This window comes from Haliotis asinina, chromosome 3 (genome assembly GCF_037392515.1).
Source record: "Haliotis asinina isolate JCU_RB_2024 chromosome 3, JCU_Hal_asi_v2, whole genome shotgun sequence".
Lineage (NCBI taxonomy): Eukaryota > Metazoa > Mollusca > Gastropoda > Lepetellida > Haliotidae > Haliotis > Haliotis asinina.
The window spans coordinates 5,136,187-5,155,021 of NC_090282.1; the positions used below are offsets into that span (position 1 = coordinate 5,136,187).

Below are 18,835 nucleotides of genomic sequence, written 5' to 3' on the forward strand. Positions count from 1 at the left end.
GATTCCGTCAAGTGGAAGATACACATCTATCTACCACAAGACTCAGTCACAGTGGGCTATGAGATTCCGTCAAATGGAAGATACACATCTATCTACCACAAGACTCAGTCACAGTAGGCTATGAGATTCCGTCAAGTGGAAGATACACATCTATCTACCACAAGACTCAGTCACAGTAGGCTATGAGATTCCGTCAAGCGGAAGATACACATCTATCTACCACAAGACTCAGTCACAGTAGGCTATGAGATTCCGTCAAGTGGAAGATACACATCTATCTACCACAAGACTCAGTCACAGTAGGCTATGAGATTCCGTCAAGTGGAAGATACACATCTATCTACCACAAGACTCAGTCACAGTAGGCTATGAGATTCTGTCAAGTGGAAGATACACATCTATCTACCACAAGACTCAGTCACAGTAGGCTATGAGATTCCGTCAAGTGGAAGATACACATCTATCTACCACAAGACTCAGTCACAGTAGGCTATGAGATTCCGTCAAGCGGAAGATACACATCTATCTACCACAAGACTCAGTCACAGTAGGCTATGAGATTCCGTCAAGTGGAAGATACACATCTATCTACCACAAGACTCAGTCACAGTAGGCTATGAGATTCCGTCAAGTGGAAGATACACATCTATCTACCACAAGACTCAGTCACAGTAGGCTATGAGATTCTGTCAAGTGGAAGATACACATCTATCTACCACAAGACTCAGTCACAGTAGGCTATGAGATTCCGTCAAGTGGAAGATACACATCTATCTACCACAAGACTCAGTCACAGTAGGCTATGAGATTCTGTCAAGTGGAAGATACACATCTATCTACCACAAGACTCAGTCACAGTAGGCTATGAGATTCCGTCAAGTGGAAGATACACATCTATCTACCACAAGACTCAGTCACAGTAGGCTATGAGATTCTGTCAAGTGGAAGATACACATCTATCTACCACAAGACTCAGTCACAGTAGGCTATGAGATTCCGTCAAGTGGAAGATACACATCTATCTACCACAAGACTCAGTCACATTAGGCTATGAGATTCTGTCAAGTGGAAGATACACATCTATCTACCACAAGACTCAGTCACAGTAGGCTATGAGATTCCGTCAAGTGGAAGATACACATCTATCTACCACAAGACTCAGTCACATTAGGCTATGAGATTCCGTCAAGCGGAAGATACACATCTATCTACCACAAGACTCAGTCACAGTAGGCTATGAGATTCCGTCAAGCGGAAGATACACATCTATCTACCACAAGACTCAGTCACAGTAGGCTATGAGATTCTGTCAAGTGGAAGATACACATCTATCTACCACAAGACTCAGTCACAGTGGGCTATGAGATTCCGTCAGATGGAAGATACACATCTATCTACCACAAGACTCAGTCACATTAGGCTATGAGATTCCGTCAAGCGGAAGATACACATCTATCTACCACAAGACTCAGTCACATTAGGCTATGAGATTCCGTCAAGCGGAAGATACACATCTATCTACCACAAGACTCAGTCACAGTAAGCTATGAGATTCCGTCAAGCGGAAGATACACATCTATCTACCACAAGACTCAGTCACAGTAGGCTATGAGATTCCGTCAAGCGGAAGATACACATCTATCTACCACAAGACTCAGTCACAGTAGGCTATGAGATTCTGTCAAGTGGAAGATACACATCTATCTACCACAAGACTCAGTCACAGTAGGCTATGAGATTCCATCAAATGGAACATACACATCTATCTACCACAAGACTCAGTCACATTAGGCTATGAGATTCCGTCAAATGGAAGATACACATCTATCTACCACAAGACTCAGTCACAGTAGGCTATGAGATTCCGTCAAGCGGAAGATACACATCTATCTACCACAAGACTCAGTCACAGTAGGCTATGAGATTCTGTCAAGTGGAAGATACACATCTATCTACCACAAGACTCAGTCACAGTAGGCTATGAGATTCCATCAAATGGAACATACACATCTATCTACCACAAGACTCAGTCACATTAGGCTATGAGATTCCGTCAAATGGAAGATACACATCTATCTACCACAAGACTCAGTCACAGTAGGCTATGAGATTCCGTCAAGCGGAAGATACACATCTATCTACCACAAGACTCAGTCACAGTAGGCTATGAGATTCCATCAAATGGAACATACACATCTATCTACCACAAGACTCAGTCACATTAGGCTATGAGATTCCGTCAAATGGAAGATACACATCTATCTACCACAAGACTCAGTCACAGTAGGCTATGAGATTCTGTCAAGTGGAAGATACACATCTATCTACCACAAGACTCAGTCACAGTAGGCTATGAGATTCTGTCAAATGGAAGATACACATCTATCTACCACAAGACTCAGTCACAGTAGGCTATGAGATTCCGTCAAGCGGAAGATACACATCTATCTACCACAAGACTCAGTCACATTAGGCTATGAGATTCCGTCAAGCGGAAGATACACATCTATCTACCACAAGACTCAGTCACAGTAAGCTATGAGATTCCGTCAAATGGAAGATACACATCTATCTACCACAAGACTCAGTCACAGTAGGCTATGAGATTCCGTCAAGCGGAAGATACACATCTATCTACCACAAGACTCAGTCACAGTAAGCTATGAGATTCCGTCAAATGGAAGATACACATCTATCTACCACAAGACTCAGTCACAGTAGGCTATGAGATTCCGTCAAGCGGAAGATACACATCTATCTACCACAAGACTCAGTCACAGTAAGCTATGAGATTCCGTCAAATGGAAGATACACATCTATCTACCACAAGACTCAGTCACAGTAGGCTATGAGATTCTGTCAAGTGGAAGATACACATCTATCTACCACAAGACTCAGTCACAGTAGGCTATGAGATTCCGTCAAGCGGAAGATACACATCTATCTACCACAAGACTCAGTCACATTAGGCTATGAGATTCTGTCAAGTGGAAGATACACATCTATCTACCACAAGACTCGCCACCACAAGACTTCCATCATACCAGAAGCCACCAAACCTATGACTCACACTGCACCAGAAAACTCACACTGCACCAGAAGACTGACACCCTAACGGAAGACTGACACCATTACAAAAGACTCACAATGTATCGTAAGACTGGCACTGTAACAGGAGACTCACACCTCTCAGGAGACACACCTTACCAGAAGACTCACACCGTATCAGAAGACTGACACTGCACCAGAAGACTCACACTATATCAAAAGACTAACACCATTCCAGAAGACCCACACTGTATCAGAAGACTGACACTGCACCAGAAGATTCACATCGTGCCAGAAGACTAATACCATACCAGAAGACTCACATCATACTGGATGACTGACACCATACCGGAAGACATATGACTCACCGCTTGCAGGCACTTACTGTAGCCAAGCATACCAGGAGATTCGCAGCATACTAGCAGACAGACAGCTTACAAGAATATCGACAGCATACCAGAAGACTCACAGAATCCTGATCCATGGCACACAGCCTGTCAGGCACTTAGTGTAGTCAAGCAGACCCCTACAGGGTGGTCAGGTCACTCACCATCTGCGGTCCATGATGGTGTTTTTGCTTGTCTGCCGTCTCCTTCTGGTGGTTCGCCTTCTTGCTCTTCTGCACCTCTAATGCTGCCTGTAACACCAGTTCATATCATTGTTAGAAATATGCTTTGAATCTTTCATGTAGAATTTTTTCTGAAGCTACCTTAATCATTAGTTGATATTAGTTAGTAGTCTTATCAGAGAAGGACCCTCACACAACAACCTCTATCTCTTAATCCCACAATAGTCTCCCAAAACCTCAGTGTTCCAGGCCCTAGCTCAGTGTGAACCAAGTATCATCCACCAACAGTTAGCACTCATTAAATGAAAGATAAGAAGAATTAGAAAGTATCTGAGAACAATTAATGAATGTTAGATACTGCAGGGACAATTAAGCAGATGAAACAAATAAGGCGTTGCTAGGTTACACCTCATGTCACAAGGTACAGGATATAACACTCTTTCACCTTCCGTTTACGTAGGTTGGTCCTACGCTTCTGTATGTCAGCCCGTTTTGCCTTCAGCTGGAGTATCGTGGGATCAATCTTTCCGTGAATGCTGTCCTCCATTGCCTCCTCCGGATCATTGAGGGTGGGGTCAATGAGGCTGGCATCTTCCACTGCATCGTAGAACACCTGCTCCTCCTCAGCAGCTGGGGCACAGACATGACCTTATAAGTCAATTGTTCACAGAGTAGGAACAGTCACAGAGCCCCTCTTTATCTGAGGCAGTGGGGTAATACAGTGACTAACACATCCACTCATCACACCAAAGGCCGGGTTCCATCCCCTAAATGGGTACAATGTGTGAAGCACCTTTCTGGTGTTCCTTTCTGGTGTTCCCTGCCGCAGTCTTGCTGAAGTATTGCTAAAAGTGGCATAAAATCATACTCAGTCATTTTGTTCATCTTTACAATAAAACCGGCAAAACAGACTTTTCTGAACCTTTGTCTGAGCCTAAGAATGTACTGTGTCTAACCTGACATCTGAAGGGGCTTGATGGCTTTGTTGCTTGCATATCATTGAACCCCCTGGGTGTGGGATGGGCTCGCTGTCTTAACAATTACAAGCAAGTATGATGTTTGCAGAAGATTCCTGATTGCAGTGTAAAATGACAGCTCACAAGTTTTCTTCAGTGAGCATGTACACTGATCTGTGACTCACCTGCAACCTGACGAGTTCGTGCAGTCATCTGTGTCTTGACAAGGGCCTCCTCTTCCTCCAGGACCAGCATTTGGATGCTGAACACTTTCTCCTGCCATTCCATAACTCGCCTCTCCAGACGCTCCACCTGTTGCAGTGCCTGTGGTGACTCCTCTACGCTTGCAATCTGACAATGCAGATTATAAACATTAACATAATCGACTTTTGGAACCTCTCCACACTTGCTATCTGACAAACTGTAGCCAATCTGACAATACAGGCAGTTGATGCAAAAGAAAACTTCTTGAGTCAATCAACATGAGAGGATTAGTGCCTGAGATCAACAGGGATCAAGGGGTTCACCTCCCTAGTGCTTGGTGCTTCACTAATAAATCATAGCCTGTCGAACCACTTTGCTATGTAAACATACCCTTGTCCTTATTGTAAAGACACACCCTCTCACTGTATTCCTCTTTCATCTCACCTCACTATTTCTACATACTTAATTATATCTCATTCTTCCTTTGTGCATATATGTACTTATTTACAAATCTGTACACCAGTCTTGATGTCCTGCACTGTTCACTCTCACATTATCCAGCTGAAGAAACGGCAAGAACTAGCCCAGAAATGTTGTGAAAAATGAATCAACAGGTTGTTATTCATAGGATTTGTCTTGAAGGTTTTGATGACTTAAAATCAGGCACTAACACTGACTCTAACAAGCATTTAATTAGTAGACACTTAAGAAAAGCATGCTACTTCCAGCCTATTCCACCTGGCATTTCCCAGCAGGGAAGACGATGATGAAACAGCAAGGAGAACTCACCTGTTCCTTCACCTTGTCTCGCTCCTGAACCATTTGCTTCCTCTTGTTGTGCAGCAGCTGCAGCTTCTCCAGCGAGAGATCCTCCTGAACCCTGCCTCAACACAAACTATACATTACGCCACTCAATGGCCATACTACAAACTTCAAACCTCAACACAATTTCTACAATTTTATGATTATTTGTAGACAAATTTTACAAAGTCCTGTTTTTCTTTTCTTTACAAACCAAATATAAAACTAAGTTAACACTTCCACTTAATTAAGAACTGATTATTTATGCAGATGCAAGTCCTCTACCTTAGAAGTCTTTCAGCTCCAATCAAATCAAAGGAACTTTTCCCAAACTGTTTTTTATCCCTGTTCATTGATGATACTAAATCTGGAATGAAACAACATGCTGAACTAATATGGACAATTTTCAAAACACAATGACTGAAATGTCTAAGGAAAATGAAGTCAGATCATACCATCTCTCTACAAAACCTTTTTACCCCACATCTTGTCAGTTTTCATTGTCAACTGATGAAGAATGATAAATGATTTCTTTAATGAGCTTATTAATATTTTAGAAACTGCTGTGACGAAGATCAATAGGACAACCCTTTCTACTGGCTTCAAACATATTTACTATAATCACAACACTTATCAGCAGTGTGACCTCACTGTACATCATGAGCCTCCTAACTTTTATTTACTTAGTTATCCTTCACGTGAAAACTCTCCTTGTGCATAAAGTTGTTATCACATGCTTCATAACAGTGTTAGCTCCTATGCTGAAACATCACAACCATTGCAATAAATAAGTTATCTATCCATTAAACTTGTTTGCCTAAGAATAATGACTATAAACTGTTAACAAAACTGTTAAAATACAAACCTGCATATATTTTGCTTGTTCTCTCATAATATTTTACATAGATTTCCTGAATTGTGCTCAGTGCTTGTTCATAATGTCCCTGCCATTCACTGAACATTTCAGCATACTCTTTCTTGACCCGATCACCGATGTTTACATTCTGCAGCTGCATCCGAGCCTCCTTGACCTTGGTTAGTGCAGCTTCACGAAGGTCAAGGAAGGGCTGTAGTTGGTAGTTGTATAGCTCTGCCAGATGGATGTTAAGTTTGAATATGGCCTCATCTTCAAGTCCATAAACCATCTGTATCTCTGTCATCGTCACACACTGCTGACGTTCAAACTGTAAATTCTTAAGCTCTTCTTCAGCGTTTCGCACAGCCTCCTCATAACCTTGACGACGGAATTCACTTATGTTCTCAAAATAATCATCTGCATTCTGCTCTTCAAACAATGTTGACATCAATAGCTTCTCTTTACATGTTTCCAAGGCAACAGCTAGATATTCTTCAAGTTGGACACAGAGCTTGTCAATGTTTTCAGGGGTTTCCTGATAGTACACATAGGCCCACAACCCTTGAGGAATTTCAGGTAGTTCAGGCAGAAATGAACTTAAAGACGGATGAACTAAACAGAACAGTTCATGGATACCTTTCAGCTCCTGGAAAGTAAACAATCCCGACCTACTCTTACAGTCTTCTGTATCCCTGGCAACACGGCTCCGCAGTCGACAAGAAATAGCCACCTTTTTCTCAACATCATTCCATGCCACAAGGAACGTCATACGAGGTGGGAGCAAATGGTCTGCGAAAGGACTCTCCTTAATAGCTACCCACCCCTCCAACGAGTCCATCTGGTCACATTCCATCCTCCCCTTCTGAGTCTGTCCCCAGCAGACCCTGCAATGAAGACATGAGTGAGTGAGTGAGGAGGTGAGTGAAGGAGGGGCAGGGATGACGATGAAGGTGAAGGGTTAAATTATCTACTTATACAGTCCATTTGATTCCATTGAGACTGATGAATTGCTCACTAACACAATATCTAATAATTGAAACAACACCAAATTTTGTACAGCCACATGAAATCGACAGACCAACTGATGATGTGTCTAATAATTTGGGACACCTGAATAAAAAAGTTGTTTAACAGATGATCATCATTTTCTTGTCACCTTTCGCAATTTTGTACGCGGGGGGGCAATTGCTGGTAGAACAGCCAAGTAATCAACAAGCATGTGTTGTGAAGATGGGGTCATCTCAAAGGCCATTATCTGGTTACCACTTGAGATGTTCAATGGGAGTCAGTGTTGCCACTTTCAGAAGACGCTGTTGTCCGAATCGGTGTCGCTGTCGTCAGAGTCTACCCTGATGACGACTGGCTTGATGGTGGCATGGTCCAGTGCACTTTGTTTCTATTTCATTCTCAACTTTCTCAACACACTTTTGCCATGTTTCCTGCGTGATGGTGTCTACTGACTGTTGAACAATCGTCTGTACATTCAGAAGTTTGAATGTTACATTTTGCCTGCCAACATCCGATTTCATGATACCCCAAATGAGTTCTTTTGGGTTTAAATCGCAATGATAGGGTGGCAATCACAAAACTGAATGACCATGTTCTGTAAGGTACTCATCAACCTTAAAGACAGGTGTGGTTTTATTTGACTTTATGATGTCATACAGAACAGGTTTTGTTACTTTTTCTGTATACTGTATTGCTTGTTTTGCAACCATTCTATCATGTCCCCCTTCTTACTGTTAGATGTTGGGGCCTTTGTATTAGGTACTTGAACGCCATGATATGGAGCATTATCCAAGATAATCAGACTTTTGGGGGGCAGTGCTGGTACCAATTGATTTTGTATCCATTCTAAGAAAACCATCCTGTTCATTTCGGTATGATGGTCTCGGTTGTCTTTAGATTTTGTCTTGAAGACTAGGGAGCAGCCAGGTAGGAATCCCCAACTCTTGCATCCGGCATGGAGCACAATCTCCCTTGCCAAGTGGTAATTTTCTGGCACAGGACTCTGAAGAGGAGCTATTGAGCCATTGTGTCCCTGTGTTATGGGAAGCATTTACCCATGATTCGTCCAAATATACAAGCTTGTTACCCTCTGTACGTTTCTTTCGAATTGTGCGTAAGTACTGGTTTCTTAGTTGAACAACATCAGACCTCTCGCACAGTGCATGTCTATTTTCTGAGCCTACTTTTTTGTAACGGCAACCAAATTTGTGAAGCAACTTCCATAAGTGATATTTTGAAATGACCAAAGAATGATTTGTCTCCATATGCTTTTTCAGAATACGCAGAGAGACAAAGGTATTTTGTTTACATAGAGACTTAATGCCGTTTCTAACCAGCTGTTGTTGAAATGAATCGACTTTCTCACATCGTGTGGGTTTTGAGACGGTCCCCTCAGTTGTGTCCGTGCAGGTTGAATCGGTACAGTTTTTCAAGATAGTTTTTAACTTCCCTTCCGTCATCCCAACAGCACATGCAGTTCGTAAACGATACTTAACCAAAGCATATAGAGGCCTACCCCTTTCACCTTCATTTTTAAAAAAGTTAAATACTTTGCAAAAAATTGACTTAGCGTCATGTGATAATCTCATTGTTTCAGGTACCGCAATCATGAATGTCTGGTTTGCCGAGCAAATCACACGTGTCAATTTCACATGTGCACCTTGCCCACCTGGCTGTTCTACCAGCAAGAGGCCCCCCTCATACAAAATAGCGCAAAGTGACAAGAAAATGATGATGATCATTTGTTAAACAACCTTTTTATTCAGGTGTCCCAAATTATGAGACACATCATCAGAGTCGGTCTGTCGATTTCATGTGGCTGTGCAAAATTTGGTTTTGTTGCAATTATTAGATTTTGTGTTAGTGAGCAATTCATCAGTCTCAAATGGAATCAAACGGACTGTAGTTACTGTCATTAATTTGATTTTACACATGCTTCAGTTATTGTAATGTAGCTTCAATAAATGATCATCTACATTGTAATTACCCATCACACTTCTCCTCGGTTTTGGTAGACAATGTAAAACCATCAGTGTCGGGAAATCCCTCAACCTCCATTTTACATTGTCTGCATAAACCTCAGAGGCGTCTATTTTCCTATACATATACCGTTAATGGTGGATAATTACAGTGTAGATGCTAATTTAATGAAGCTACAGCAATAACTGAAGAGCGCATAAAGTCAATTCAATGACAGTAACTATAAGTAGATAATGTAACCCCTTCACCTTTGTCGTCCTGGTTGCTGTGTGCTAGTATGTCTGCCTACGGATATGAGATTACAGGTTCCAATCCCGCTTGGGTAAACATTAGTGTTGTGAGTTTAATCATGGACGATATTTTTCAATTGATTTCAAACACTCATGTATCATTTGAATGTTGATTTATAATATAAAGTTAGGAAAAGTAAAACCTTGAAACGGTCTTACTAACGAAAAGTAAAACCTGGGAAGAGGACTTTCTAGCGAAAAGTAAAACCTGTCCCTCCAAAACAAACCTCAAATGTGTTTTTTCTGGGAAAACAAGACATGACCTAATACATATTGAGAAGGACACTTTAGGTTTATATGTACCTTTCAAAAGCAGTTGAGGCTATTCCATTTTGCGAGCATACCACTAGCCAATGCCTATGAAAAAAAAAAGCAATATATATCCATAGAGATGAAATGTTTCCAAAGAAATGGAATACATTGCAACACCTTCCTTTAACTGCCTTCATCACCTGTTTCCTCTTTGGCTTCATCATTTGCATGTATCAGTTTTGTAAATCCCCATGTCCCCTGCTTTTTGAATGGTAGATTATCATCATCATTGATCTCATCAACAGTATTATGAAATACAACCATTAGGCAACATTAGTACTATCACCATGTTACAAACACACAGTACTAAAAAATATCACATTATATACACAATATCACATGTGTGCATCATTTTGGGGGGGATATTTATAGGTGGCATATATTAGACAATAGATGTTTCATATTGACAGGTATGTCATCACTAATTTTTCTAAAATATCCATACAGTTTTGCTATATCAACTTCCTCTTGGTAGATACTCAGTACTGGTCTGTGATCAGCTTTGACTATTTCTCTGAAGTTGACAAGGATGACATCTGATTTGAGCTTTGTAGGATCTGGGACATGGTTGTGGAGGATGTTCCTATACTTGCAGATGAGATTGTTGTCAGTGTTGATTGTTGAAGGACATACAGCCTTACAACGCTTCCAGTGCAGAGTTTCTCGTCATCTGGTTTTCACTTGGAACTAGTGTCCATCATATAGTAGACTGTGACCACCTTGAGAATTCGGGATGAATACGTGCTGAACTAGTGCGTTTACCATAATGCAGTGATTTAAACATTTCATTTAATTACTCAATCATGTTAGTGTCAGTTCAGGTGAACTGTGTTCACCAACTCAGCTTAGTGGTAAGGTGTACCATGCTCATTAGCTCAGGGGTAACTAAAAATTGCATCACCTGTTGTTTTAAGAGATTTGCACAGTCCAGTGACCTGGAACCTTTAAACAATACCTGCTGGCAAACTGGGGACACCCCATCTGATAGTGTCTGCACATGACCTTTAGGTTTCAAGTTATCCACTTGAAGTAGGCCTTTTTTTCCCTTTGATGTTCACCGATCTGGTCTTGAAACTGATTGGTGTTTGTTTAGAGACTTGCAATGCAATGGCATAATTCCCAGCAATGGCAGAGGTACAGCTTAACAAACTGGATTATGAGGGGCCAGTGTCAGGCCCCCAGTAATTGAAGGGATGACGGCAAATTTGAAGGAATTGCATCTCAAATGTAAACAAACACAGCCCACTCGCGAAACAATTGCAGCGATATTGGTAGTTTAGCAGTAATAACATAAACGCAATGCCCCTATTGGAAGCATTGTCAGTAATACTTGAAACATGCTCGGCCATCTTCGGAGATTTCTCGGCTCAGTTCTGTGATTTGACGGTCGCATTCTGAAACTCACACATCAAAACATGGTGTCACTGGAAGGAGCACCCAGTCTCTCTGAGTTTTGTTTTCAGTTTCTACTGTTTTCATATTTATAATTATAATTTTTGATAATTTTTTCGTCACAGCAAAAGAGCGTCATAAGTCATGCCCCTTGAGGCTTCCAATGTACATACATAAACAACCTCCAAGGACATGACTTATCGCCAGTTTGGGCATAAGGATACTGTACCACTTGTGAATCAACAGGACACGTAAGTACTCTTCATTATGACTTAATACCAACTCGAGCAGAACATGCACTCGTCTGCGCAACCCGGCCTCCGCCACCCGAGAGACGTTCAAGGGGAATAACTCTCTTGCCTCATTACACTGCCAAGCAAACCTGCATTGGCGTGACAGTCTTTTTCTTTTCCACTTTGAGGCATAAGTCGCGTAAACTATAAAAGTAATACAGCGCGAAGTGATGTGTGTGTATGGCACATGACGAGCTTGTAACTATAATGATACAAACACAAGAAACCTACATGAAAATTAGTACACCACCGATGGTTCTCAGACCATAGCGAACAATGGACATGACTGCGCCCCTTGAATGTCATGTGGAACAAAACTGAGAAGTATAAAATTCAAAAGTCCAGAACATAGTCATTAAAACGACATGGTCGTCTGTGTTCACGGGAGGGCCTTGTTCGTTGGCTGGGAACTACCTCTGATGGAGTGTCAGAGTCAACAAAAGGCACATCTTCCTCTGATATGTGAGTGAAGCCAGGTTGCTGAACACTGTTGGGCTCCTGATATCCTGGCTGTTGTATAGGTGGAGTAAGAATTTCAAGAGGAATCTGTTTGGTACAAGGTAGGTGAAGAGGTTGATCAGGTTGGTCTTCATTGTCTGATGCGTCATCATATGTGAGTTTGTCCTGAGAAGTCTCCACACAAGATGGCACCTTGTAGCACTCTGACAGCTTTACTCTGTATGAATTGTTGCGTAGCTGAGATCCTGTAAACTTGCGAATGTTGCACCATATGCCATCCCTGGCAACCACTAGATAACGAGATCTTGCACGTTTTGTTACGATCATTGTGCAGGTAAACCAAGTCACCGATCTCAATCTGGTCAATGACAGGACGATGACCCTTAGGAGCCTTTGATTTCTCACTGTGAGTGTGATTTGACGTACGGCTAACATGCTGGTCCATAATCAGCTGTTTGTCAGACATAGGTAACTGACAGAGAGTAAACTGATCTCTTTGTGTCCACATCTCGCGAGATAATAAACCACGAGAGCGAATGCGTGAGTTTAAACGAGCTACCGCAATGGCAAGAGTAGTCGCAGTGGTTGGGCCACGTAGGGGACCTTGACGTAAAAGCTCGTCCTCCAACTCTTGTATTGCCTTCTCAGCAACAGGGTTCTTGTTTCTGTTTTTAGCTCTGCCTATTTCAAGTGACAATCTGTGGTGCTGAAGTACCTCATTATTCTCAAGAAACCTGGGGCAGGATCGGTGCAAATAACAGCATGGGGACCATCAAGAGGACGGAATTCGATGCAAAGGCGTATCAAAGCGTCGCAAAGGGTTGAGCTGCTTTCATCTTCAATAATGCAAGCCGCAGTGTAGGATGTCACGCACTCCCGGAGGACAAGAATGAACTGACGTTCACGTCGCATGACATCTGATGCAAATGTCAAACCAGCACTTTCAGGAGGATCACTGGTGCTTTGACCTACCACAACGTGTGGTGTCTTCCTCAAACAGGCACACTGATGGCATGATTTCGTGACATTATCAATTGACTTGTCCAAATCTAGGGCGAAGAAGTATCTGTGACATACTTGCTTGAGCTGATGAGCTGATGGATGATCCAACTGAATAAGCAAAGCAGTGATAAGTCCATCTAGAACCTGTCTCGGAACGACAATACACTCCCGTGTTTGACGGAGTGGGTCCGTCCTTCGGACCACAAGTAAGCCATCATTGGAGATAGTGGCTGCATTCAAGTATCGCTTGACATCTTTGATATCTGTCAACTTTTTCAAGGGTCTTGTACCTTGGAGAAAATGAGCATGAGTCCGTCTAAGATCAGAGCACTCCTCCTGAAGGGAGCGCCAAGCTGGTCTGCTGGTAAAGGGAAGTCGACTAGTGCCATTCAAGATGTCAGAAATGGAGACTTGTCTGACAACTGAGTCCTCGGTGCGCTCAATAAAGGAGCAGATCTGGCAAGATGGATCGATACAATCTGGTGCATTTCTGCTTGCAAAATCAGATGGGGCATTGGCCAAGCCGGCAAGGTGTTGAACTGTAGCCTGGTACCGACTGACTGTTGACAAGAAGGTGGATACACGTGGACTAGCGGAAAACTCTCCTCTACATAACTTCTCAAAAGCCAACACACAGGGTCTGCTGTCGGTCAGGATACATGCTTTCAGTTTAGATTGGATGATGAAAGGACTGAAGTGCTTGGTGGCAACGGCAATGGACAGTGCTTCTATCTCACAGGGTAGCCAGGCAACCTGTTGCCTGCGGAGCTTGGCACTGAAGAAACCGGCTATGTGCAATGATTGATCACAAGTAATGTACAGAGTAGCGCCGATTCCTGGCTTCCTGACAGCACCGTCAGTGACTATCCATAATTGATCCTCAGGACATGGGAGAACTATTGACCTGTTTGAGGATAAGCCTTCCTGTGCCGTCTTAAAAGCTGCAAGTAGCTGGTCAGTCCATAGTAACCTATCCTTTGATTGGTGTCCGGCAGCTGCATCATCAAGTGGGGCAAGAAGGGTAGAACAATCAGGTATCACACGAGACAGGACCTTGTAGGCACCAATAAACGATCGTAGTCCATGCACAGTTACTGGAGGTGGACATGACGCCAGAGTGGAAACGCGATGAGGGCTTGCTCTGATGGAACCCTGGTGCCAGTGCCAACCTAAGATGGTAACTGATGTGAGCGAAATGACCGTCTTGTAAGGAGTCAGTCGTATGTTGTTGAGCTTGAGTACCTCTAGCACGCGGCGCCAATTGAACAGAAGGTCCTCGGGTGTATCAACTCCACAATAAAGGTCGTCAGCAAGTTTGGCAACAATCCCTTCTTCCAGTAGATCTCCTAACACACGGCACATAAGCTCTTCTAAAGCTGTCTCTGATCCTGGCAGTCCCATGGCTGATCTAGCATACACCCTAACACCCCGAAATGGAGTTACTACGCCACAGTACTTCATGGATTCCTTGGCTAGTGGAATCTGGTAAAAGGCATTCGTTAAGTCAGTGGATATCAGATACCGGTATTTGGCAATTTGTCGGAGAGTTGAGTCCACATTCGGCATGAGTGCGGGTTGTGGCTTACTGTATCGGCCAACATCGGAGAATGCAGTCACCAGTCTGTAACCACCACTTGACTTCTTGACCAAGAAGGAGGGATTGACATATTCCACATGAACGCCGACATCCTCTGGTCGAACGAACACCCCCATGTCCTCTAGTTCATTAAACTTCTGTTGAAGTTCAGAGAGTTTGTCTCTTGAATACTGTGGAACTCTGCCTTTTCGTTGAGGAGGTTGTACCGGACCCATGTTAACAAAGGCTTCAAATGGTCCTGATGCTCCATTATACCCCTCAATGTGTGGATCAAAAACCTTGTCGAATTCTGTGAGAAGTGATGCGAATTGTGATCTAGTGGCCACTGGTAGGATGTTGTCTGGGTCTATACGGACTGGACCGGAGAAATTCTTTTCCTTAGTTTGAGTGGGTGCACTGGGTGTCTGTTCAGATACCTCCGCAAGGTCGGTAACGGAAACTTCTGGAATGAATACTGGACGTATCTGACAAAAGTGCTCATGCTTCTTGAGCGTTTGTGGCGTATCTGTCAGATTAGGAATCCGTAGTTTGCCTGAGACACTAGAAAGGACATCTGGTTCCGGCCATGTTGGCGACACAGTAGATGCTCCACAGCGGGTATCAAGTCGGGGTTCAATGACAAACATCTCATCTGATGAGGAATAACTGTCTGGAACAGGTATCTCGATAAACTCCCCAGGCCATATGGTAGCAGGTTTGTTCGGGGCTCTGAGCACACAGGCTCTTCTAACAGTATGCTTGTCTGATGGGTTTCCTGAGCCATACGTGTAGATCGTGCCATCACCAAGTATGATCTGCCTCTTTGCAGGACGTATAGCTGTATCGTTGGCCTCCATAAATGGTATTCCTGCAAGAATATCCACATCAAGGTTCTCCACCACCAGACCATTGAAACTGAATTCCTTGTTGTCATGGCATAGAAGTATGCTTGTCTCTCCAACAACCTTAAGGGGAGATGAACCATCCGCCTGATGAGCTGACTGGGAGCTCTTTTTGATAACAGCACCAAGATAAGTCGCCATGGAGAGGCGGATCAGGTTTCCGGTGGCTCCACTATCTATTATCACACGAGCAGTCATGTGACCACAGAAGGTGTCCATGTGTGGAGATTGTCGAACCTGAACTTGAAGTGTTGAGAGAGAATCTGCAGGGGGTTCCTCAGCATCCAAACTGTCCCGTGTGTAGTCAGGATCGATGCAAGCCTCTTCTGAGTCATCAAGGATATTTACTATTTGCCTGGCCTTAAGCATGTACCTGCGATCGTGATCTGGAAGGAACTTGCATTCGCTGAGAAAGTGACCATGGTCCCCACGACCAGCAGCTTTGCATAATGGACACGATTTGCTGACCTTTCGCATTGTTCGTGTTGTTGGTTTAGGAACTGAGAAGGGTGAAGAGCGCTTTTGGTTTGTGGTAGCTCTCATTACCTTAGCATCCTCTGCAGTGCGAATTTCATCCAATAGTGAGTCAAGAGCCTGAGAGATTTCTGGTTTCAGTGAGGCAACAGTACGTGAGCACAGGTCTGTACCATAATGTTGTTTAACCAACTTTGGCAGGTCAACGTGGATTAGTCTAAGCCAAGTAAGCACCACAAAGTTTTCCAATGATGGTGAGAGCTCCTCATCCTCCGTGGTGGGTGATACCACCGTCACGACGAAGTAAATTGTCCTCCACAAAGGCCATGAGTCTCTGATATAAATCTTCAGGTCTCTCGTTGGGCTCGAGCTTAATGTCTGTGAAATCGAGGAAATGGCCACCAGTGGCTTGAAAACCAAAGTGAAGGCGTATGGCGTGCCATATACAGCCTATGGACGTAGAGTTCTTGATAATAGTATTTCTCGAGATGATAGGGCAGAAATTGGCAATTTGTCCAAGCATTAGTTCTAAACTGCTTACCTTTTGTTGTGCAGTACGCCTTTGGGATTGCTGGACATCGTCACCATCGTTTGTCATGCCTCTGAGCGGAGTTGTCCGCGTCTTTTTCAGCCATGTAGCCCCGTCGATGAGAAATGGAGCGAAGTGCGCATCAAGTGATAAAGTATACAAGAGGTTTTGCCTCCAACTTTCAAACGAAGTCACTGTCTCTGCCTTGGTAAGACACGACTGTTTCGGTGCCCGCTGAGCATTCGCCATAATGAACGAGTAGTTTCACGCGTTATCCAGGCGCGCTACCGCCTGACCTGTCAACCACGTTCAGTGACACACAAGTAACACAGACCAATGAGATGCCTGCTTCGTTAGACGTGAGTCGTATCTCGCTGCCACCACGCCAGTTTGGGTATAAGGATACTGTACCACTTGTGAATCAACAGGACACGTAAGTACTCTTCATTATGATTTAATACCAACTCGAGCAGAACATGCACTCGTCCGCGCAACCCGGCCTCCGCCACCCGAGAGACGTTCAAGGGGAATAACTCTCTTGCCTCATTATACTGCCAAGCAAACCTGCATTGGCGTATGATGCTCTTTTGCAGTGATGATCTTTTCCTAAAAAAATAATCTATAGCTCCGACAAAACCTCATACCTAAATGCATTCAACACGGGTGGTCAAAGGTGGATAATTGTAAAAATGAAAACAGTAGAAACCAAAAACAAACCAAAAACAAACCTCACAGAGACGGGTGCTCCTTCCAGTGAAACCATGTTTAGATGTGTGAGTTTCAGGACGTGACCGACAAATCATGGAGCAGAGTCGAGAAATCTCCGAAGATGGCCGAGCGTGTTTCAGGTAATACTGACATTGCTTCCGATAGGGGCGTTGTGTTTATGTTATTACCGCTAAACTACCAATATCGCTGCAACTGTTTCGCGAGTGGGCTGTGTTTGTTTACATTTGAGATGCAATTCCTTCAAATTTGCCGTCATTCCTTCAATTACTTAGGGGGGTCTGAGTATGGGAACACTTCAGTGTTTGGGGGTCACTCTGGGAAGGTTCGTTAACAAGGTGTGAAAACCTAGGGGCCACTGTGGGAAGGGTCACTCCGGGAATAAATCATTTTACATCTCAGTCCGCAAACATTCAAGCTACATCAGACTGGCTTCTAAACAACCAGGTAAAGTTGTGGTTTATAGCTTGATAAACATCTCATAGTATACTGACACACAATGAAAACGCAAAACCCATTTCATACTAGGAAAAAAATGACAAACCATATCATTTGCAAAGAAGTTTTAATACAGTCATGTAAAGAATTTAACTGTCTTTCCTTTGCATGTTAAGAAGATGATGTGTTGCACACTGACGACATAACACGTCAAGTTTAACACACAGATCCCCTTATCAAAGTCAGTAGCGAGTGTGACCCCCTTGAGATTGCAAGCAAGCACGTAGTCGTTGTGGCATGGACTGGCACAAATGTCTAACAGATGCTTGAGGAATCTTCTGCCACTCCTGCTGTAGAGCAAGGGCCAGTTCTGCGACGTTGTTTGGTTGACCTTGACGTTGATGGACACGATGTCCAAGTTCATCCCACAAATGTTCAATGGGGTTTAAATCTGGTGAAACAGCTGGCCAGGGAAGGACTTGTATCTGTGCTTGCTGGAGAAAGTCTCTGGTAAGACGTGCAGCGTGGGGATGGACGTTATCGTGCTGGAATGTCAAGGACATTTCCTGATGTCCATGGTTGTTCAGAAGCAGTTGAAGAACAGGCCTTAAAATCTGGTCGACATATCGTTGTGCTGTCAGTGTACCGTTAATCACAATCAGACGGCTCCGAAATCTGGCATTGATTGCAGCCCAAACCATTACACTGTCCCCGAAAAAACGATTTCTCTCAATAACACATCCATCTTGATAACGTTTGTGTTGCCGTCTGCATACACGTTGACGTCCGTTGGCAAAGGATAGACAGAACCTTGACTCAGACACACTGGTTGAAGAATCTGGTTGGCATAAGGTGATGTTGTTCAGCAAACTGCAGTTTGACAGCCCAATGACGTGGTGTCATGATGTTTCCACGGTATGGCCTAAGACATCTCATACCCACAGCACGCAGACGACTTATCACCCGTCATAGCGCTGACATTCCGTCAGTTACGTCCTCCTTTGGGACGAGCTGTGTTTGC

The 18,835-nt window shown here is 43.5% G+C and overlaps 1 protein-coding gene and 1 pseudogene across 4 annotated transcripts in view; both read right to left on the reverse strand.

Annotated features, from left to right (window-relative positions):
- LOC137277340 (junction-mediating and -regulatory protein-like) overlaps positions 1 to 18,835 on the reverse strand; it is a 315,191-nt gene that overhangs the window by 294,657 nt on the left and 1,699 nt on the right. For 3 of the 4 annotated variants that reach the window (XM_067809028.1, XM_067809029.1, XM_067809027.1), the window contains exons 2-7: positions 6,443 to 7,317; positions 5,863 to 5,944; positions 5,566 to 5,656; positions 4,758 to 4,923; positions 4,062 to 4,246; positions 3,599 to 3,685 (exon numbers count right to left, since the gene is read on the reverse strand). In XM_067809028.1, coding sequence (XP_067665129.1) covers positions 3,599 to 3,685; positions 4,062 to 4,246; positions 4,758 to 4,923; positions 5,566 to 5,656; positions 5,863 to 5,944; positions 6,443 to 7,317 — 1,486 coding nt within the window. Of the gene's footprint in view, positions 1 to 3,598; positions 3,686 to 4,061; positions 4,247 to 4,757; positions 4,924 to 5,565; positions 5,657 to 5,862; positions 5,945 to 6,442; positions 7,318 to 10,014; positions 10,069 to 18,835 lie in introns of all 4 variants that reach the window. The other variant, XM_067809030.1, reaches the window with a different exon arrangement.
- Positions 12,316 to 16,899, reverse strand: LOC137277213 (uncharacterized; annotated as a pseudogene).